General features: G+C 50.3%; 6 protein-coding genes across 10 annotated transcripts; 2 read left to right on the forward strand and 4 right to left on the reverse strand.

Annotated features, from left to right (window-relative positions):
* Nucleotides 1–47: 47 nt before the first annotated feature.
* On the reverse strand, nt 48–4,051 carry H257_08588. Of its 2 annotated transcripts, XM_009834534.1 has the most exons (9): nt 3,784–4,051; nt 3,607–3,730; nt 3,401–3,541; nt 3,235–3,311; nt 2,293–2,464; nt 1,636–1,782; nt 765–814; nt 669–715; nt 48–540 (listed from the first exon to the last, which is right to left on the reverse strand). In XM_009834534.1, the coding sequence occupies exons 1-9, from the start codon at nt 4,020–4,022 to the stop codon at nt 215–217; spliced, it is 1,323 nt and encodes a 440-aa protein (XP_009832836.1). In that variant the 5' UTR covers nt 4,023–4,051; the 3' UTR covers nt 48–214. The 2 variants fall into 2 exon arrangements, with proteins under 2 accessions (XP_009832836.1, XP_009832837.1); XM_009834535.1 differs by having other exon boundaries at nt 48–715; nt 3,784–4,022.
* Nucleotides 4,052–4,556: 505 nt separating this feature from the next.
* Nucleotides 4,557–5,375, reverse strand: H257_08589 (hypothetical protein). Its single transcript, XM_009834536.1, has one exon. The coding sequence runs from the start codon at nt 5,342–5,344 to the stop codon at nt 4,793–4,795; it is 552 nt and encodes a 183-aa protein (XP_009832838.1). The 5' UTR covers nt 5,345–5,375; the 3' UTR covers nt 4,557–4,792.
* A 304-nt stretch (nt 5,376–5,679) lies between these two features.
* Nucleotides 5,680–12,150, reverse strand: H257_08590. 2 transcript variants are annotated; one of them, XM_009834538.1, is made up of 11 exons: nt 11,829–12,150; nt 11,442–11,779; nt 11,295–11,386; nt 10,616–11,229; nt 10,414–10,562; nt 10,021–10,359; nt 9,688–9,958; nt 6,816–9,576; nt 6,663–6,748; nt 5,915–6,482; nt 5,680–5,825 (listed from the first exon to the last, which is right to left on the reverse strand). In XM_009834538.1, the coding sequence occupies exons 1-10, from the start codon at nt 12,069–12,071 to the stop codon at nt 6,006–6,008; spliced, it is 5,370 nt and encodes a 1,789-aa protein (XP_009832840.1). In that variant the 5' UTR covers nt 12,072–12,150; the 3' UTR covers nt 5,680–5,825; nt 5,915–6,005. The 2 variants fall into 2 exon arrangements, with proteins under 2 accessions (XP_009832840.1, XP_009832839.1); XM_009834537.1 differs by having other exon boundaries at nt 5,680–6,482.
* Nucleotides 12,151–14,446: 2,296 nt separating this feature from the next.
* Nucleotides 14,447–15,874, forward strand: H257_08591 (AGC/AKT protein kinase). Its single transcript, XM_009834539.1, has one exon. The coding sequence runs from the start codon at nt 14,512–14,514 to the stop codon at nt 15,808–15,810; it is 1,299 nt and encodes a 432-aa protein (XP_009832841.1). The 5' UTR covers nt 14,447–14,511; the 3' UTR covers nt 15,811–15,874.
* A 1,605-nt stretch (nt 15,875–17,479) lies between these two features.
* H257_08592 (hypothetical protein) lies at nt 17,480–21,037 on the forward strand. Of its 3 annotated transcripts, XM_009834540.1 has the most exons (7): nt 17,480–18,054; nt 18,107–18,363; nt 18,438–18,593; nt 18,668–18,760; nt 18,836–18,951; nt 19,008–19,139; nt 19,476–21,037. In XM_009834540.1, the coding sequence occupies exons 1-6, from the start codon at nt 17,532–17,534 to the stop codon at nt 19,132–19,134; spliced, it is 1,272 nt and encodes a 423-aa protein (XP_009832842.1). In that variant the 5' UTR covers nt 17,480–17,531; the 3' UTR covers nt 19,135–19,139; nt 19,476–21,037. The 3 variants fall into 3 exon arrangements, with proteins under 3 accessions (XP_009832842.1, XP_009832843.1, XP_009832844.1); XM_009834541.1 differs by lacking the exon at nt 19,476–21,037 and having other exon boundaries at nt 19,008–19,231; XM_009834542.1 differs by lacking the exons at nt 18,668–18,760; nt 18,836–18,951; nt 19,008–19,139; nt 19,476–21,037 and having other exon boundaries at nt 18,438–18,636.
* H257_08593 (hypothetical protein) lies at nt 19,390–21,044 on the reverse strand. The gene is made up of 2 exons (XM_009834543.1): nt 20,225–21,044; nt 19,390–20,168 (listed from the first exon to the last, which is right to left on the reverse strand). The coding sequence occupies exons 1-2, from the start codon at nt 21,029–21,031 to the stop codon at nt 19,464–19,466; spliced, it is 1,512 nt and encodes a 503-aa protein (XP_009832845.1). The 5' UTR covers nt 21,032–21,044; the 3' UTR covers nt 19,390–19,463.
* Between the last annotated feature and the right edge of the window lie 708 nt (nt 21,045–21,752).

Genomic DNA, 21,752 nt, shown 5'->3' on the forward strand with positions numbered 1-21,752 from the left:
AATGCACCGGATTCGCCTGAAATTTGATTGGTCAAATGGAATTTTTTCGAAAATTTCATTGGTTACTTCGTTCCGTGTCGATTTTGGTTCGTCAATTCGATTGGCAGCCCCAGGTCATTTTGATACTAGTATCGAATTCTTACAAATCTAATGTACGATTGCATACAGTAATTGAACACTACGCCCTTGATATGCACTTTCACGCTAGTCCCATTCAAAACGTCAACGGCTGCAGCGTAAAGTTGGTGTGTCCAGGAACGAGCTCGGCTTGTTTGCCGAGTCGATGGGCTTGAATAAACACGGACGAGCCAAACCCTTCCGACGACACGAACGTCACTTCGCCCCCAAAGTACCGCGCAAAGAGGCGCGAGATGGGCAGGCCGTAGCCGCCGCCGCAGAAATGGTCGCGAAAGTTCACTTGACCTTGAAATATGCTCGGGTCCATGTCGTCGTCGGCCGTCGAGTACGTGTACTGCCACAGCTTGCGCCACTCACTTCGAGGGACGCCCCCGCCTTCGTCGGAGATTTTGATGGTTAAATCTAGTACACATTTATTGAGAGTCGTCACACGATGTAGGGTCTGTGAATCATCATATTCCACGCATTCGTAATCGCAGCAGCATATCCTGTGAAAATGAATATATCGTGGATGGACAGCAACCAAGCACCTTCGACGCCTTGCGAAATGACCACCGTAATAGGGGGCAGCGTCAATCTACTTGAGTAGTCACAATATGATTCTTCGGTCAACATGATGACAGTACCCCGCGGCTGCAGACGGTGGAAAGATCGTCACGCCGTCGATCGTATCCAGCTAAAACATCCACATTTATATTAGTATAAAGAATTAAATATCACTAATCGAACAAAATACGAATATTGTCGTGTGTGGTTATTCTAAACTAGAGCGACGACATGGAGAATAAATCGACACAACACCAACTAAATGTACACAAGAATCTTTCGCAGAAGGATATATTTAGCCAATCAGATTGCTGGAAACCATCACCAACATGGAATTAGTGTGTAACTTGAATTAGTGTATTCCAATCACCACTGACATACAAAATTCAGTACAACGAATCGAAACGATAGAGTCCAAATTCTGGGTAAATGGACAATATCATGTAAAAGGTCGACATTTACCTGAAGCATAAAACATCACTATATATTATACATGCCAAGTCGGGAGAATTATATATACACCATGTAATGTGTTGTGATTCGGTATACGAATGTCCTGGGAATCTCGCACGATCCAACTTTGCCGCGACATTTGATTGGTTAATCATCTGAACTCTCGTGTCGGTGATTGGCTAAAATAAATATGTCTATATTCTATGCCTTTTCTGCGGATTGGTATTATTGTGTGTTCTACTCAATCGAAATTTCATGTATAAAACGAACAGTAAGTTGACGAGGTATCTTTGTGACTGCAATACTACAATCAATATTTTTAGCCAATCATATTGCAAACTTCATTCTTTGTAGCCAATCATACTCCTTTGCTCGATTAGTTGGCGATTTCAAAATAAAATAGGCAAATTTCACAGAAAAGCACAATACTTGATAGCGAATCAAAACATGTCGTCCGAGAATGGCGAAATATGTACATCATGTGGTATGTATACATACATCGGGAATGACAAAGCCAAGAAGGGGGCTGAGGTGGTTCATTTTGGGCTTGGGGTGCAACGCACATGTAGGCCGGCCGTCCTCGCTCAAAAGGCGGGCATGGCGTTCGACAGTGGCCCGCATCGAGTTTTTCAGCAACTCAAACACCTACCCACAAACGGTGATATAACATAAAATAACCATAGGTAACACTGTACTCATTGTGGTTTCAATATGACAATCATCGGTCGAGTATTAGAATCAAAACAAGGCAGATTAGTGTATGTTGGATGGTCCTCGAAGTTTTGTCAATTCGATTCGAAATACTGAACTACACGGGGGGGGGTACTACATCGAAGGAGCAGATCGACAGACAATATCGATGGTTGCTCGACCAATCAAAACGCACAACACTCGGACCAATCAAATACTCTCTCTTACTATTGTGAATTTCGCCCAAACAATTTGGACTTAAAGATTCATTTCGCCAAATAGCATTCGAATCGACTTGATCGTATTTAACCTTGTACACACTATACAAAGATGAGTAGTATATCATGGTATCAATTAGATTCGTGTGTGACGTGGTCACATTCAAAATGGCCACGAGACCAAATTGATCTTGTACATGGATTCAACCCAACCCAATCTCCAAATCATGGCCGAATAGCACAATACCATGTGATGAAGGTGCGACCGCACATACATAAACGGCGCGTTGCCATTCTCCACGACGCGGACGAGCACGGGCGGCGGCGGGCCGCAAAATGCTGCGCACAACGCGCTGGCTCGAGCGACGGCTTCGTTGACAATATCCTGAACGTCCGTGAGCTTGACCCGTCCTCCGTCTCTAGTATTGTCAAGTCGATATACCGTATAGTGTATATGTATTGCGACAGGTGATATTTCACAACCAGCCGACACCCCAAAGTTTGTTAATCCAATGCGTCATACAAATTGGAAGTGTATTCAACATGGTCACAAGTAAATATCAGTTATTACAAGAACATTATAAGTTATTACACAATAGATTCATCCGTCGCAATGCATATACACTATACGGTATTCGAAAGTTGGAGGGGGTGGAGGGCTCCATCGAATGAGCAGCAAATCGGCAGACAATCGACCAATCAAAATCCACAACACGAATCAACTGGCCAATCACATTTCCTTTGACAGTTCCTCACCGAATGATTAGTGTATGACTACAATTAGTGTGATACTGGACGATCTTTACAAAAGTCAGGACAAAGAACATGGATCAATATTGTGCTTTCGAGTGAAATTTCATTATGTTGTGGCGTGGTTTCTCGTTGGAATTTAAATCGAATTGATTGGCTACCTCAGATGAGCTCAAAATTATTAGCCAATCAAAACCTTCTCAATGAAATTCAACCAATCAGATCGATTGTCGGCGCGATTATTCGATTGCACTCCCCAAATTTGTATCAAATCGACAATAGATTTGGCATAGAATCCGCACAAAAGTCAGCCAAATTGGGGTAAAAGAAAGACAATAATACCAGTCAAAATAGGTTGTGACAAGTTCAGATGGAATTCTGGGGCGAATATGTCCAATAACTTTGCAAATGGGAAATGCATTGGCAGTACTGTACATACTTGGAATGTTGGCCGATGAGCATGCGAATACCAATGCGCGAGAGGAAGAACGTATCGAGGCGGGTATTGAGGTCGTCCTATGGTTCAATATGCAGCAAAATATATGATATGGAAGAGCATGATGACGTGGTGATGCATCAAGGATGGATGGGCGGCTCGTACGTACTTGAACATCTTGAAGTCGCAGGGCGTCGATCCCGCGAGGCGTGGTCTTGATGGTATGGAGACCGCCGCAGATCATCGGCACGAGGTTCGACCCTTGCTTCTTCATTTGAGTGATGCGCGACGTAAAGATCGCGTCCTCTTCCTAATGGCGGTATGATCCATCTTAGGTACCGAGAAACGTCATGGATGATGTGCATGTGTTTGTACCGGTGTAGATGGCGCTTTCATGGCAGCGACATCGTGCAAGAATGTCGTGTAGTTGGCAATGGCCATCTTCACCGGCGGGGTCTCGTTCAATCCGAGGGGCAGTTCCGACAGCTCCACGACCGCTCTATGATGTATATAAGAGCCATGGCAACATGATGGTAGGTCCTACTACTTTACCTAGCAAAGCGGATTTGGAGCTCGTTGTGCAGAAACGCCGACGCTTTGAGTCGTAACTCGGGGCCGTTCGTGGCAAACGTCTTCATCTGCTGCAGCGTCAACGGCGTCGGCGACACCTTTGCCATGGCAGCAATGTCTTCTCGGGACAAAGAAGGACAGGCGAGGGCGGTGGTCGCGTGGACGTGTCGTCTCGGAGCCCCTGAAGGCCCTCGAAGCACTTGCACGACACTTCGACGCATTCCGTATGTCCAACTCGGAAGGTGAAAACTGTCAAAGTGTAAACCCGCAGGGAATATCCGGATATACGGATACGCTCGAAACTTCCAATCAAATGCGAGGTTTCACATAGTACCGTGTACAAGAGCGTAGCGCATAAACCCCGCTGCTTCCAGCGGCACTACGGTGCACATGGCCTTGCCTTGGAGCATTTCGACTGGAAATGGATCCCCGGCATGGTACTGTAACGTCATCACGGGGCTCCAGCCGTTACCCCAACTGTGTTATTTGGAGGTGGGTACAGTACTGTTAGTAGTACTATAGTACACCATTTTTGTGCACCGGTACCAGTATATCCAACGTCCATTTACATGAACAGTAGTAACACGTCCGTCATCGTCATTGCATTACCGTGTAGCGTATACTTCGAAGTATTGGTCTTGTGGTTTTACATTATTAACGTTAGGGGGAGTCAATATAGAAACCAAACTGCTTTTCGTTTTGAAAACTGCTTACTCCAAGTACCGTTTTTAACTATTAATAATCACTGTACGTACTAATAACTGGAGTATACACGCAGTAGTAGCCAAGAACCGCACAAGGCTCTAACTACAGCGGTGACGGCAGGATCTACTCGAATGATATCAGACGCCTTTGAATACCAAGAAATCACTGACTTTTAAAGGCCAAATATCCCCTGTGAACTGTTCTCACGCGCTGTGATGCCTTAACGTTAAAGAACAAACTGTTCCCTTAGGTCAATACAACACTAGTCGAACTCGAAGAACTCGGATCAAGGGGTCGTGCTGGGTTGTTGGGCTTCCCAGTAACGACGAGGGCGACCAGCCGCCACCACAGCACCCCCACGAGGTCCGACACCGGCAGCCGCCCATTCCTTGCTCGACTTGGCGTCGACTACTGCAGCTCCTTCCCATCGACGAAGGAGGGGGCGCCCCACCACCACCACAGGACGATACACAGGCACGATTGGTAGTACGGGAACGGCAATCACGGGGCGGTAAAGTGGGCGGTACCATCCCAACCATTCCTTGCTGTCCTTCGAATCCACTGCCGGCGACTCGTTCGCGTTCGGCGGCGTTGGCACCTCGGGGGTGGCAGGGGGAGAATCAGCAGTCGCCAGCGCCGCAACAAGAGCCAGAGCAAGCACGATCGACGAGTACATGGTTAAGTTTGGAGGAAATCGCAAGATGAGCTTTGGACGTGAAGTGCTTGGAGGTTTATACGAGTCGAAAATGCCGCCCAACGGATTGTTCCAGCTTGTCATTAAGGACACTTTGGTTGATTGATAGGTCGAGACACCATTCTGAGGTGTCACCTTGCTCATTTGCTTTGTTTCGGAATATAATACGCAACAGTTATTAGAGTCTAGAGTTCGAGAGTGCTGTCAGTACCCACACTTAGTTTTCCCTTCGATTGTGTGTCATCAACCTTGGTGCCTTGTCCCAACCATGAGGCAGTGAGTGGACGACCCAACTCATCCACCGGACGATACACTGGGCGGTATGCAGGAAATTACGATGACGCTGTTCAAAATTCACATTCGACTTATAGTTAACGCGAAGGGCCAACAGGAACAATTGAACGCTTCTCGTCGACGCATAACGAGGGTTTGGGGGTTTCAGGGTTTGACATAACGTTGCCGTGGTGAAAATGCATCGATTGCAGCTGAGCATTACGGTGTTTACTGTTAATTCGAAAATACAATGGTACACACTAAGTGATGAAGAAGTTACTAAGTACCCTCTACATCGTACTAGTAACACCGTGTCGCGGAATGACACCTTCGTCCGCCTAGGCTGACTCAGCTAAACCCATGATTCATAGCGACGTTAGGTGGTTTTGTGACGAATACATTGTGTAGAAATGACAAAATATGTGAGTACACCAATGGCACCTTTCTATCGGGCATACGTCGACTCTCTTCCGCAAGTCCGATCCCCGATGTCAAGCCAGAGAAAGGCGACGGACGAATACCTTTGAGCCCTTCATCCCACGACGGGGTCGTCGCAAACGGGCACCACGACGTGGGATTTGAATTTGGCCGGCATCTTGAGTGGCCCCAAGTGCACTTTGCCGCCACTCGTGTCCGTCTCAGTCGACGTGGTTGGCGACATTTGCAGCAATGACGACGACGGCGGGGGGCTATTCGTATTTGTCGAGGGGTCGACGACAGCCTCGGGTGGTTCCACTGCTGGCTCGTGTGCCGTCGCCGCTGGAACGTCCACTGGACTCAGCACGTTCGTTTTCACTAGGGCCTCCCTTGCCTTTCGCGCCCGGGTATTTCGCACAAACCGCGTGAGGACGTACTTGGCCGTGTACACCGCCGACGGACTCCACGCCCTCCACCGCACGTCCACCTTGTCTTTGGCCCCGTGCTGTTTCATCCACAAGTCATCCAGTTGTTTATTCACGCCCAGATCGTCCAGCACCCGTCCGATCTCGCGCATCTTATCCCGCTTGCCCTACGACAAAATCCAAGTTAATGACTACCCCAATTCCGTTAGAGGTTTTCCATAGGCATCATCCAAATATCCATCACGCACTCGTAATCAACACACTTTTAGAACCCCCCTCTCTGGGGATATCTCTCAGACTTCAATTGCTATTTAAACGACGATCGTATTTCAGAGAAAGCGCCGTACATCTCCCATGATACGCTGGACGAGGGCCCGCGGCACGTCTTTGAAATGCACCAGTTGCTCGTCGTACAATGGAATGTTGAGCTCCCCTACCCCCCACATATAAGAGCAGTGTGAACCAACCACATGATATGTCAGATTTCACTTTCGCCTTACCAATCACACCCACCACACGTTTGCGCGTCATGCTGTCGACGCCGTGAAAGCCAAAGGGGGGCGACAGCGCCATTAAAAAGTCGGTAAACTCGTCCGCCGTGATGAGGCCCGTGGCCAGCGGGTCGTACGTGGCCCAGAGGTCGGCAAACTCGGCCAAATTGTGACCATTTACAGGGCACTCCGCCATGGAATCACCGATCGCGTCGACGACAATGCCAGAAAACAAGTTGATGCCAATGTACCCCAGCATGAGGAAGAACGAGTACATGAACGGAACGATGGTCCAGGACCCGCAGCCGTCGAGGGGGGCGCACGTGTCAGTCGTGTTGAAGCCACACATGGCCGCGTCGAACTTCCTAGACTCGCACTGGGCGTTCGTCGCCGGCGCCGTGTCGTACACTTGCCACAGAAACGTGTCCCAGTTTTCCCCCGTGGAGAACCCGATCAGCGTTTGAAACGCAATCCAAAACGTCTGAAAGTTCTGGTAATCGGTGATTTGGTCGTGGTTGAGCGCTACAGTCGCATACAACTGCACGGCCACCGCAGCGTAAATGTAGTAAAACAGCAGCAACAGCGACGTGACGTTGGCCACCGCGGGCAAGGACACGGTCAGCGTGTCAAAGAGCACTTTGAGGGATTCAGTCTGGCGGATCAGCCGCAACGTCCGCGACACCCGCGCGACCCGCACGAGGCTGTCGGCTAGCCCGAGGTCGATCTGGCCCAACTGCGACACGGCGATGCTTAGCCACGTGAGTACGGCGACGCAAAAATCCAGGCGATGCCACCGATTGTCAAAGTAGTGTCGCCCCCACGCACTGAATTTCACGCCCGCTTCGACCGCAAACACCGCCGCCATGACAACATAAATGTTGCCGAGAACCTGCCACACTTGTTCGCTCTGGCCGTACGTTTGACTGGCCATGAGAGCCGTGTTCAAGAGGGTGGCGCCCGTCATGACCGGGTCGAAGTACCGGTGGTGCACGAGGCGGTAGCACCACTGGCGCCATGGATGCCGAGGGGGGCAACGCCGTACGTGGGGGGACAGTACCATAACGCGGCGCTGCATCTTGACCCACGCGACCTGCTCTTCGGTGACAAGGGCGCCGTAGTTTTCTCGGACAAAGCTCTCGCAGAGCACGCCAATAAATAAGTTGGTGGTGAAGAACGCGCACGTGATCATAAATACCCACCAGTACACCATGAGGACCGGATGGTTGTTGGCGATGGGTTGCATGTCGGGCCCCACGGCGTCGATGGTGGCGATCGCTACAACGGCCCATCCCTCCATGGTCGTCAATTCGTACAACGCGCCCATGGATTCAAAGATGTTGTCGAAACGCTGGGGCACCAACGGGTCCCACGACGTGCCGTGGGTTGCCGCAAAGCACATGCAAATGTCCTTCGAGGTAGGTACGTCGTCGTCGGTGAACGGCCCGCAGCCAGTCGTGTTCCAAACCGGGCGAAGGACCGCCTGCTGATCTGCCGACAGATTTGTCCACGGTTGGGGATACGTCATGATGTCGACCCTGCGGAGGTCAACGTTGCGGTACGACCCCGGGTACGCGGGGGGGAACCATGGGGGCGGTGTGTGTGCTGCGTCCGACGTCCCGTAATTGTACGGGGACAGCGAGCACGACGCCAGCGCACCTTTGAACAGCATTACACTCATGATGCCAAACATGAGCAGCATGAACACAAAGAAGAGCATGGCGCGGCCAATGTCTGGGATGCACTTAAACAGCACGTTGATCACGACTTTGAGCTGGGGCAGTTTGTTGATGACGCGGAGGGGGCGGAGCGCACGCGCCGGTCGCAGAGCCTGCAGCCCCGCGAGGCCGTCTACATCATCCACGAACAGCGGCACGATTGACACGACAACGATCAACCCGTCGAGGAGACCCCACGGGTCGCGAACATACGCGTCGGATCCTTCCAGCAATCCCCGGGCGATGATATTGATGGCCATTTCAAAGCCGAAAAACACGGCAAATATCTTGTTGGATTGCTCCACCACGAAGCCGATGCCGTGGGAGTGTTCGTATAGGGGCGTGTCGAGGGCGGTAAAGATGCAGCTGGTGGCGATGGCGGCGGTGGTGGCCCATGTAAACTCGGGGCGTTGCAGCAACCACACGCAGAAACGGCGGAGGGGGTGCTGGGGGGCAAAAAGGCCAAGGCTTCGTCGTTCGATGGGGGGGTGGCTTGGATGATCTGAAGTGGCGGAGGACGATGCCAAATCGGGCTCCGACGCGCGTTTAAAGTACCTGCGAACCACGCGACGAAGGGCGCGTACGCGAGACAGTGCGATCAACTTGGGGAAATGTCCGAGTCTGTACTTTTTCGCCACGTCCGACGCAATCCCGTCCAGCCGCAGGTGGGAGTTGCTTTGCGACGCCATGGACGAATTCAGCTCACTATCTTCATCGTCGTTGTTGCTGCTAATGATGCTGTCGACGTCGTACAGGACGAAATCGTCGGCGTCCACCAAGACACTTTCGACAAGGATGGCGGAAAACATGTTCATAACGATCCACGCCCCAATCACAATGATAAACGCGACGTAGAGGGGAGCGAGCCACCCCGCGACCAGCCACCCGTCGTACAGAATCGCGGGAAAGTTGTCGTATGTGATGATCTGGAACACTGTGAAGAACGCCCATTCGATACTGTCAAAGTTGGACCGGTGCAGTCGTGCGGACGGATTCGACGTGTTAAACGGCAATGGGTTGTTGCCCTCGTCAAACTGAAACTTGGTTGCAAATAGCTACGTCGTATTGCACGGCGTTGTCAACATTGAAGTCAAAGCCAAATCAAATGATGACAGAGTAAATGTGTGTGGTCAAGATCATAGACACAAGAGATGGATGTGCCGCACCTCCATGCCCAGCAAGCTCGTGACAAATAGAAACAGCACAAGGAAAAACATAAAGTTGAGGATCTCGCCCATGGCCGCCCCAATCGCAAGCATCAACTTGTGCAGCGATTTCCACGCTCGCGTCAGTTTGATGGCTCGGGCGGCGCGAAGGGCGGTGAAGAAGCTGGCGGAGGAGCCCCCCTTGACGCCTTTTAGAATCGTGGGCGGACTCACGGCAATTTCGACAATGCCCAACAGCACCGTGACCAAGTCAAACCGATTGAAGAGGTCCCTACTCAATCAAACCACCCCCCCATCCGTTACTCGATCAAAAGAGGTGGAGTCGTCACGTACGACCAATACTGGGACGGACCCAACCCAACCAGCTTGATGGCCACTTCGAACGCAAAGTACCACATAAATACGAAGTTTAGCATTTGCGCGTAGTAACTAAACCGCGGGTCCATCGGGTGGTGGTCCGACGCCAGCGTGATGATATTGAGCACTGTCACAACGAGCCCTGTGCGCTGGAAGAGCGGCAGACGCGCGAGCTGGCGCATCCACCGCCGCGCGCGCTTGATGCGGCGCTTCGTGGTGGGATGCAACTGCGACGAGTAGGATGTCATGGCCATCTGGATTTGTTTGCGCGTGGCGGCATGGATAAAGTTAGAGACCGCCGACCGCCGCCGTTTTCTAACTCGTCGTGAGCAAACGAATAATCCATACCCCAACTGAGGAAGCACGTACACTTTGGCCTGGAGGTTTTGCTCGTCCTTGGCTTTGACGAATTCAGAATACAGCACGGCCATGTTGAGCTGGAGCAAAAAACACATGCCGATAAACAGCAGCGCGTTAAAGTACAACGCGCCCCCGACATACCCCCCCGCTTGTTGGGTCTAGACGATCGAGAAGGATGAGGGTTGGTCCATCGATGCGGAAGAGATTGTACCATTTGGGTGAGCACCATCCACCCCGACGCCGTGACCGTCTGCAAAATCACGACAAACGCGCTCCAGACGTTGTCGAACGTTGTGTACCCGTAGTTCAATTTGTCGTTGAACGTGTCGTATTGGGACGGGGATATGACAAACGATCCGTTGAACCAGACGTCGGCGAAGCGGGGGTTGCCAAAGCTATCGAAATTCGACCCGCACGTAAGCTCGGGGCGGCACTGACGCCCCGTGACGATGTTCGGGCTGCACAGAACAGCGTTTGCTTCCAACGGGTCCACGGGCCAGAAGCAGTTCATGGGTGAGAACCACGTGTCGTTGAGCGGCATCAATTGCCCCGAAATGGTCAAGTTGCAGGCATACTGGAGTGGGTTGGCCACGACGGCGGCGATGTAGCTGGCGTCGGGGGGATATGCCGTTGCGTTGGGTGCGTCGGACGCGTTGAAGTTCAACTGCACAGGAAACGGCGTGAGTCGACATCGGTGGTTGAACGCTCCGCGCCAAAGTTCCATGCCAAGAATTGCAAACACAAGGTAAATGAACGATAGCAAGATGGCCACGTTTCCGAGGGCGGGTAAACTCGCCAGGAGGGCCGTGGTGAGGACTTTTAAACCTGGACGACTCGTGGGTTGCCAAGTGTGAGGGGGTATGGGGATTGAAGTGGCATGACGAGCGTACCTGGTAGAGAATGGAGGGTGCGCAGAGGCCGCAGCACTCGCAGGACGCGGATGCTGCCAACTTTACCGCCCACACGAACCCAAGATAGCATTCTGTACTAGCGTTAACGTTGTTCGACCAGTAGAGTGGTCTGCAAACAAACATTACCCGGACATGACGATGAGAAAGTCCAGGCGATTCCATCCGTCTGAAAAGTAGCTGTGGGGCCCCCAGAGCAGCCCGTGGGCTACGATTTTGAGGACGACTTCGCACATGAAAATCCCGAGGCTGGCGGTGCTGACCAAGTCGATGGCCCGATTAGCAGGTCGAGTGGGGTTGGGGCCGTCGGCCCAGGGGTTGGTGTAGTCGACAAACCCGAGCATCAGCGTGTTAACGAGGACGCACAGCGTGATGAACCGATCGAACCACGCCCACGACACAATGTCGATACACACGCGGCGGAATGCATTGGATTTGCGCAAACAGCCAAGGGCAATCGTTTGAAACTAAACAAGCAAGATGAGAAGGGAGAACAAGAAGTAATCGATGTAATACCTCCGAGTCTGGGGTCGACCGCCGCAGGAGTTCGTGCTTGAGGTAGGCCCTGATGGCCCCACGGAGACTCATGATGTTCGCGATCGAATTGCGGAAGCGGTGAATGTTGTACGCGCTTGGTATGGTCTTGAGTTGGGCGAGCATCCTGCGGGGAGGTGGGGTCGAAGGGGCGAGTGGGGGGGATGGACCTTTCGACTCGACTGTCACCACCCTCGGTATTAACATTGGACCCCCATCCTCCATACAAGAGGAAGGAGATGCGCGTCGTTGTCGATGCGCCAGAGAACAAACGTGGCGCCGCCGTCAGCCGAAATAGACGTTGGTGAAACCGCTCAGGTAACTGATTTCCGATCGAATCAACGAACTTGTCAAATTCAAAAGCTCAGTTGACGTATTCAAGAGGAGTATGGCAATACTATAGGAATAATGCAATACACGTGGCTGAAGCGACCACAACACTTGTGAATGCCAGCGACGGCGGTGAGGTGCAAACGTTACTCGAACACGCTTGAGCTGCTGACGACGCCGGTTGGCCTTGAAGTGTGCACGTTAACGTCTGAGACTTGGAGAAAAAAGATGTGCATTCCGAATGCTTGCACATCTTGGCCATCGCGGCAGTGTCTCGACTTATGAGAGCTGTTATGTCCAAGTTGGCGGCCTTGATGCATGCTACGCCCACAACCAGCAGCGGCGTCAAGTCATTTGAGGCACATTCGGCCGCCTTGACACTCGAAGATGCCAGGAGAATTGTGGCGATCGCAGGTGAAGCAAAGAACGATCGCATAGTCTCCAAATGGTAAAGTGTCATGCGTCATGCAGCTACAACACAGTAACGTTAACACATATTAATACTTCGAAGTACTAGTATTGTATTCTGCTTCAGAGGAGTGGCGCCAAAAGTTATGAGTTACCAGTATACTGTATTACAGTAATAAACTACCGAAACGCAGTTAAGCACAGTACAATACCAGTATATTCGAGACGAATATATTTCGCATAAATGTGATTTCGGGTTCAAATTTCGTCGAATCGAACTTCGCCGCCGAATCGAATCATGAATCCACGCTATTGGCTAAGCCAATTTGAAGTGGATTTCATTAGCTCTTACAGGAGGCTGCGGGAAATGACGAACATAGTCATCCTCGGCGACATAAGCGAGGATAAACGTATGTCTATGTAGACGAAGGAGTCGAGTTTTGGTGCAAGGCAACTTTGTATTCGATTCCGCTGTTTGGAAAAATATCCACTGCATTCCACGAGAATACCGTTACGTATTTTTAATATAAAATAAGTATGTCATAATTTAAAAAGATAACATCGAAATATAGCATCAAGTTAACATAAGTTAACATCAATGTTTGTCATAATTTATGACAATGTTAACTATCGAGAAAATACATGACTTTGTCGTTGAATTGCTCAGCAACGGCTTGTCTGGGCGTGATATTATTAATATGAAAACTGAAGCGATGGCTGCGGGCTATATAACGAGACGTGAAGTGTGGCGATTGCACTTATTTAGCATGCGTGAAGTGACCTCAAACATGCCAAAAAACTGACATATAGCTTACTTTGGGTGTGATTACATCCCGTAATAAGCATCGTAACACCGTCCATGCCGCTTTATTACGTAGTATCAATGCGTTAATCGGTGATCTCTGAGCCACGAAGCAGTACGTTAACAGTAAAGGCGCATTTTGGCGAAAACTTCAAATATAGCGTGAAAGATGACAAACAATTATTGTCATCTTGAGCTATAATTTATAGCATACATTGATATGTTAACGTTATGGTATAATTTTCTAACATTTAACTGTAAATGTCATATTTTTAAGAGTTATGCAACCGTTTTGTGTGGAGCCAACCAACTCAGCGCAATCAATTGAGGACGATGCCAATCCTTCAAAATGGCAATTAAAAGCAGTGCACGTTGCTTCCTTCCTCAGGCTGAACTCGATTTGATTCTAGCGCGTTGCATAGTGATGATGAACAACGTACTGCCATATCGTTTGAGGATTGTAAAGTTGATCATTTCCCGCAGCCTCCAGAAAGACAAGTACAGTACTTAGTATATTCAACCAATCAGAACCCGGGTGATTCAATATTGATTAGACAAACTGTACGCGGAGTTTATTGTGAATTCACAATTCGCAATCAGCGTAAATATGCAGTAACGTTTGTGACGACTGCAGGCTCCAACCAATTCGTCGTCCATCCTTTTCGGCTCAACATACGGTTCACTACAACAATCAACTCTACTCATATTCTACGTGATAGCATAATCACCACACCTTGAATGACTTGGTCATCAATATATATGGTTCAGATATTACATTACGATTCCTCGCGCATTCATTGTAGCACCATCGGGAGGTGGCCCATGAATGCAACGAAGCAACGTCTTCATACCGAGTTTCATGGATGACCACAGGTTCTCGATTGGATTCACGCGAGTTTTGTGCCGAGTTGAAGTGAAATATACACGAAATATATTTGATGTGTTTGCGAATCTACTTGGAGCAGTCACAAGAATAATCTTGGGCGGCTGTCCTTTCTCCCACAACGAATACAATCATTGAACTTTATCGGGTTCTAGAGGTTCAACACCGAAAGGGCGGGTTCATGTAGCGCAGGTGGAAACTTGACAGCCGCGCCATCCCTGCCCGTGCCACTGGCTGTGAGTATGCCACAATCGAAGCCTTCCACTGCCGCCATGGAGGTGTGTGTTCGCTGGATACAAAGCAACGGTGAAGCCAACTCACTCGACTCGTCGACTCGACCACGTCCCGAGCAAATCGATCTGCACCACAGCGCGTTCAACCGATGGAAGCATGTCAAGGTGTGGCTCCGCTTTGCGTTGCATACGTGGCACTCCCACACCATCGCAACGATCTCCCCGTCTCCTTCTCCCTCCATTCCCACGTCCAAGTCAGCACCACTTTCGTCGGCGCCTGTCGACGATGGTGTGGAGGAAGTGTACGTTTCAATCCAAGTCCTCGGCAAAGGTGCGTTTGGCACCGTGGTGCTCAGTCGGAAAGCATCGACCAACACCCTCGTGGCCATCAAAAGCGTCGACAAGGCCAAGGTGTGCGCGGAAGAGTCGGCGCGGCTGCTCACGGAACGGACGGTGCTGAGCACGACCCAGCATCCGTTTGTGATTTCCCTCGACGCTGCGTTCGAGTCGCCGTCCCATTACCACTTTGTGCTCGAGTACTGTCCTGGCGGGGACCTCTACGGCCTCCTGGAGCATCAGCATCGGCTCGACGTGCCCGTCGTCGTCTTCTACACTGCGTCCATCTTGTCTGCGCTGCTGTACATGCACCAAGTATGTGGCATCGTGTACCGCGACCTCAAGCCGGAAAACATCCTCTTGGATGCCAAAGGGTTCATCCGTTTGTCCGACTTTGGCCTAGCCAAGACGCACATGCTGCCGTCGACCATCACGTACAGTTTCTGCGGCAGCGTCGATTACATGGCGCCCGAGTTGATCGCCGGGTGCGGGTATGGCCTCGCCGCGGACGTGTGGAGCCTCGGATGCGTCGTGTTTGAAATGCTCACGGGGCTGCCGCCGTTCTACACGACCGCGGGCCGCCGCGTGCTCTTCGAACGCATCTGCAGCGGGCACGTCGTATACCCCCCGCACATGCCGTCGGACGCATGCAACTTTGTCGCACATTGTCTGCAGCTTGACCCGCTGAAACGCTGGAGCGTCAGCCAGTTGCTTGACCATCCGTTCGTCGCGGGCATCGATCGGTACCAGCTCGGCATCCACCAAGTGCCCGTGCCATTCGTACCAGCCTTGGACCACATGGAAGACACCCGATATTTCGGCGACCAGTTCAAATGTGAGCCTGTGCCCCATGCAAAGTTGGTACTCACCACCAAGAGAAACAAGCAGCAACTGAGTCATGTGGATGACGAGCAACACTTTAGCTCGTTTGACTGGTGTCGTGACTCCAATGCGCCAACGTCCGCGGTGTAGGGATCGAATGAGATACTTATTATATATTATTATTATATGGTGTTCAAGTACTTGGAGAGAGAGGGATGAATTCGGCAAGCCGTTGCAGTTTAGAATACATTAAGCTGTCCTGTGAAATGTCGTGAAAAACGGTTGAATTGTTTGGTAACGTAAAAGTCCAATTTAAGAACACTTTTACGCTGCCGTGGAAGGAATGTAACTCGACTCGTAGGTATCGGATTATAATTCTACAATATGTTACATGAACCCAAAATCCAGGCCTATTCGGGAGATATGAATGCGATATGATTCCTGTTATAATTCATTACATTCACACCACTTTGTCTACAAACAGCTTTAAACTAGCGGTCCAATTTAAGGTGCACCATTGTAAGCTTAGTCTTTGTATACCCATTTGCATATTTTTTGGGCGGGTAGGTTAAAAACTGCCTTTGTAGGAATTGATAGGCTAACTCACATACACCTTAAATTGGATCGAGCACCCTTTTACGTTATTGAAATATTACAGTAAATCGAACGGAATGGTTGTTGACGCGTCTTGGCTGGGACATTATGGCTCCGTCGTATGTATTGGGCCCTGCGTCACCTGTAATGGGATTCAGCGAATATACCTGGGATTTGAACTCACGACCCCCCCTCCGGTACTTTACAGTTAGTGTAGGTACTGGAGGCAGGATATGGGAAAAATATGTTTTACCCATTATTGAGCGTGGTCTAAACAATCGAATATATTTAATTGCAGCCATTTCACGAGTCAATTATTTAATTGTTTTTCACCATGGCTAACAATTATATATTGTAGCAATTTTAATTGTCAATGATTGAAATAAGACGAACTTCAATACAAAAGGTAAGATAAAATATTGTAGGTCGATCAATTAAATATTCAAATGGATTAACAGCTCAAAGTATTTAATTGGATCTTGCAACCTTGACATTCAATAATTGCAATTTGTCAGCGCCTTGCAATTACTTCGAAGCAATTATTTTTTGTATTTAAATGTCACTTACTTTACAGTTAATTGCAGTTGTTTTTCACTAGGTATGGGAAAAACAACTGCAATTAACTGTATAAAGTAAGTGAGCAAACGGCGGCATGTCACCCTGCGGGAGAAAATGCAATCGCTACGACATCGCCGACACAACAGGTCGATCTCCTGCAATAAACGTTATGTCATTGTCCTTTTACCCAAAATTTGGACTTTAGCGCTGATTCGTCAAATCTATTGATCGATACTTTGTACTGACTTTTGTACTGACTTTGTATGTAAAGATCGTCCAGTGTCACACTAATATCAGTCACATACTAATTCGATGAGGCATTGGTCGAAGGGTGGATTTGATTGGCTACTTGATTCGTGATCTGGGCTTTGATTGGTCGATCGATTATCTCTGCCGATTTGGCTATTCTGCTCCACCCCCCCCACTCCAATTTCGAATATATCGACTTGACAATAATATATCCGTTGTTGCTTGACTTATGACTCCAACCAAGATCTTGGTTTGCAATTCCAAAAGTGCACACTGTGGAGTGAATGTGGAAATTTACACTCGGTAGATTTTGTACACGTCGAATGATCTTTTAGTGGGCCAATCACAGGCCGTTCAAAATGGCAACAACCAATCAAATTGAATTGTATTTCTTTCGATGCCAAATGTAACGGGAGATATCTTGATCAGTTTCGGGTCGGGAACTAGGTCGACGACGACTGCTGGGCTCAATGTCCGGCAGTACCATGGACCGGTGGGTGGATCGAGCGTGGTCCAACATCATGGGGGTGTTCGGACGGTCAACGTTGTCGCCGGCTCCAACGGTGCCGTTGGCACGACGGGCTTCGGCATCGCAGTCCCCGTCGATATCGTGCACCGATCCCCGTTGTCGGCGGTCCATGCCTTCGTCGTCACACAGCCGTCGCCCGCACAGTCGCAACACAAGCACTCCAATGCCGTCGTCCTTGATTCAACTGCCGCGATGCGACGAGTTCCAAACGTTGCGCACCTATGACATTGATCGCTCGGTGCATCATGCAAGGCGGTACCCTCGGTTCACATTCGTCATGGACGAGCACCCGATCCGATCGTTGGAGCCTACGATCGGTCCCACCACGGGAACATTACTCCATCTTGTCGCTCATCTCGTGGAGCAGGTCGACCGCGCCATCACCGCCGGCGAAATCACCACCACCGACCACGGACGGAATTGGATCAATCGGTTACATGCCCAAATCCTTGTCTCCCTTCACGGTACACTGTCACACGTTGACATGCTGTCCCCCTTCTGAACTCGTTGGAGCAGGACCATCGCGTCTGGGGAACGGCCCTTCGTCCGCGGCCGCCGTCCGCGACATCCACACCGCGTTGCAAGCGCAGCTCGACTCGCGCGACATTGTCTTGGTCGCCATTTGGCAAGACTGGTATGCCCTCGAATGGCGGCGCATTTTGCACTTGGCTTCCATGTCCAAGCCGCCATCCTTGTCCGCGTTGCCACCCACTCGACCAAAGAAGCTTCTCGTTCTGGACTTGGATCGAACGTTGTGGTTCCGGTCGTATCGCGTACGTTCGGCTTGACTTACTGGCGTGAATCTCACTCGGTTGTGATGAATGCAATGTTACTGGGTTTGATGTAGCCCTTTGACACGGCAGACTTTGTCGCAGTTTACCAACTGCCCCAAACTCAAGTGACCAGCTCCATCTACGTGTCCATCCGCCCGGGCGCGCAGTTTCTCTTGGACTCTGTCGCACCATTTTACGACATTGCCGTGTTTACAGCCAGCGACCGCAAAGTACATTGATTACGTCATCTTGATCACGTCATCTCCTGACATATACCCCAACTGAATATATTGTCATTTTCTAGTGCACGGACGACCTGGTCGACTTGCTCGATGTCAAGCGGTTGATTCAGTATCGGTTGTATCGTGATATTTGCACCACAGACACCACCAACACGGTAACTCGCGTTTGAATAGGATTTGGTTTGGATTATGCTCAGGTTACTAGGTAGTGTTCTTATAATCGTTTGTAGAATGTCTTGCGCAAAGACTTGAGCGTCACAGGTCGCCCTGTCACAGACGTCATCGTCGTAGACGACAACCCTATCGCATGGACGGGATGGTTGGCCAACACCGTTGTTTGCAAACCGTACGTTGAGCATCCCTCTCGATCGCTGCTGACCTTCCAGACGATGTGTCTACTAGATATATCGGAAGCAATCGCGATGTCGAAATGTACAGCCTCACACACAAGCTGTTGGCGTTGTACGATGTCGCAGACGTTCGCGTCCATGTTGCCCCCCTGTCGACTTCCACCTCCCAAGTAGCTTAAAACCTGTATGTTGCTCAATAATATGTACCCTAGTAAAACACAAGTGCCTCAAACGAAAAGGACAATTGAAACGATATATGTATATATATATATATATATATATATATATTGTGCTTTCGAGTGACATTTCGTGTTGTAATGTGGTTTCTCGGTGGAACTTAAATCGATTTGATTGGCTACTTCAGATGAGCTCAAAATTATTAGCCAATCAAAACCTTCTAAATGAAATTCAACCAATCAGATCGATTGTGGATCGGTTTGGTCGGCGCGATTCGATTGAAATTTGTACTATCAAATCGACAATATATATAATACACATCCCCCCATGATTACAATGGCAGTTCGCCGAGGGTATGCTGCAGTTGCATAAGTGCTTGGTGCAGCCCCGCCAGACCATTTTGTGACGATGAAGGCGATTTGGTTTTGACGACGTGGATGTCGTGGGCAATAACGACAATGGCGATTACGACCGCGATCAAGTTGCCCGCGGCCATGATGAAGAAGGGCGCGGTGGGCTGCCACCCATCAAAGAGGTACCCGCCGAGTTTCGAAGCGACCATGATGCCCACAGTGCCCGAGAACGAATACGCGCCGGAAATGGCGCCGCGGAGGTGGCTCGGGATCGCTTTCGACGTCACGACCGACAGCGACGACACGATGATCGCCATTTCGCCAACCCCGACCAGCACCACGACTGCAAACAGAACGTTCGCCAACGGATTCGGGCACATGAACAGCCACAAGTACGAGACCAAGCCGAGGACGGTAGCTAAGAGCACCACCAGCGGCCGGTACAGCTTGTCCCCGAGCCATCCAAAGAACGGGGCAGCCACCATGGCGGCGGTCTGCGCGACGCCGCTCAAGATGGACGCGCGGATGTAAGCATCCCGGCAGTCGGTCTTGATCGTCTCCGAGTCGGCGGCATTCGCAGACGCGCACATGTTGTTGTCCACGTAGTACTTGTATACCCATAACGGCAGGAAGATGGTAATGATGATCGTGTTGCCTCGCGCGAGAAATCCACCAAAGTACCCCTACAACATGGGTGAGAAGCAAACGTGAAGAAGAAGGTTTCTGTCGTCAGACGTACAAGTAGGACTTTGCCATCTTTCGCGGCCGCGTACCCGGCGCGAAGGCCCGCAAGGAACGACACTTGCTTTGATGTGGCTTGGGAACCAGTGGATGGGGATGACGAGGCGGTAGTGTCGTCGTCGGTGGCGTACATGAGCGTGGTGGACATGGGATTCGTTAACTGTTTGGGGCGCAAGGCAAAAAACAAAAACACACCAAATAACGCGCAAATGGCCGCGACGACGCTATAGGTCACTCGCAGTCCCTGGACTTGATCCGCGTACTTGGCGGGCATGCGCAGGAACACAAACACGGCGACGAGGGCGCCGATGCCCGACATGAGCCCGACGAGGCCGCTCACTTTGCCGCGATCCTTTTCGGACGAGTAGTCGGCCAGCACCGCCGTGAGCATGGACGATGTGGCCGCGCCCCCAAAGGCAAAGATTCCGCGGAACAAGATCAAGTCTGGGGACAGCGACGACGCAAACGGATACAGGACTAGCCCAATGCCCATAATGACAAAGCCCGAGCTGTAGATACCGCGGCGCCCCCATCGATCGCTGAGGACACCCCACACCGACACCATCACGAGAGAGATGCACTCGTCAAAGAGTGTGAGGTTCCCAGAGATGTTGCCAATCACGTCCAAGTTGATGTGCAAGATTTGATTCAGGACAAACCCTTGCGTGGAACTGAGGAACACAAACATGCAAATCGCAAGCCCCGAGGCCAAGATGAACGCAATGAAGTTGAGCGACGTCACATGCTCTTTCACCGCCACGACCTTCATGAACTTCCACGTCCGAGACTCGGCCGTCGTGTACATGGTTGCTATGAAATCCAAATATGCAGGGAAACGACCACACACGATAACCCACCTTGCAATAATCCATGGCCAACTTGGTCGAAATAAACACTCTCACAATAATCACAATATGGGATTCATAGTAAATACAATTGGGCAAATTAGCTGAAATTTGATTTATGTTTCTACGGCCATTTTGAACCACGCGACACGACTCCAATCACATGAGTAGCAACATCTGATTGGGCAATGACACAAGGCGCACCCATGAAGTACTTGATGGGAGTTTCCCGACACTTTGGAGATGAATCAACATCAGCTTGAATACACAGACAAGTGGAGATGAAGGGCAATGCGCACCGCATACTATCGCGTAGATTGGACACTTTGCAGTCAGTGATACTAGTATGTGCTGTAGTGATATATGTACGACGCGCGGGAGGGGTCGTTGGTCCAGTAGTGAAACACGATAGGACGAAATGCCGATGAAGATGTCAAACACAGACGGGGGCGAGGCAGCGGTAGACGCAGATGCTGCTGGGTGAAGCGAAGCGGGGAGTTATGGGTGGGTCCAGGATGTGCCTGTTCTGTAGCAATTGGGTCGCGTTAGTTTGACCCATTGCAACACACACAGAGTTATTGGAGGTACTGAGTACTTTAGTGAGTAGTAATCAGTAGGCGCCTGGGGGCGTGTTTAACCTCACTAATGTTGTGTTATATTTTCTACCTTGAGTACTACTGT

This window comes from Aphanomyces astaci (genome assembly GCF_000520075.1).
Source record: "Aphanomyces astaci strain APO3 unplaced genomic scaffold supercont1.19, whole genome shotgun sequence".
In the NCBI taxonomy this organism is placed as follows: Eukaryota; Oomycota; class Saprolegniomycetes; order Saprolegniales; family Verrucalvaceae; genus Aphanomyces; species Aphanomyces astaci.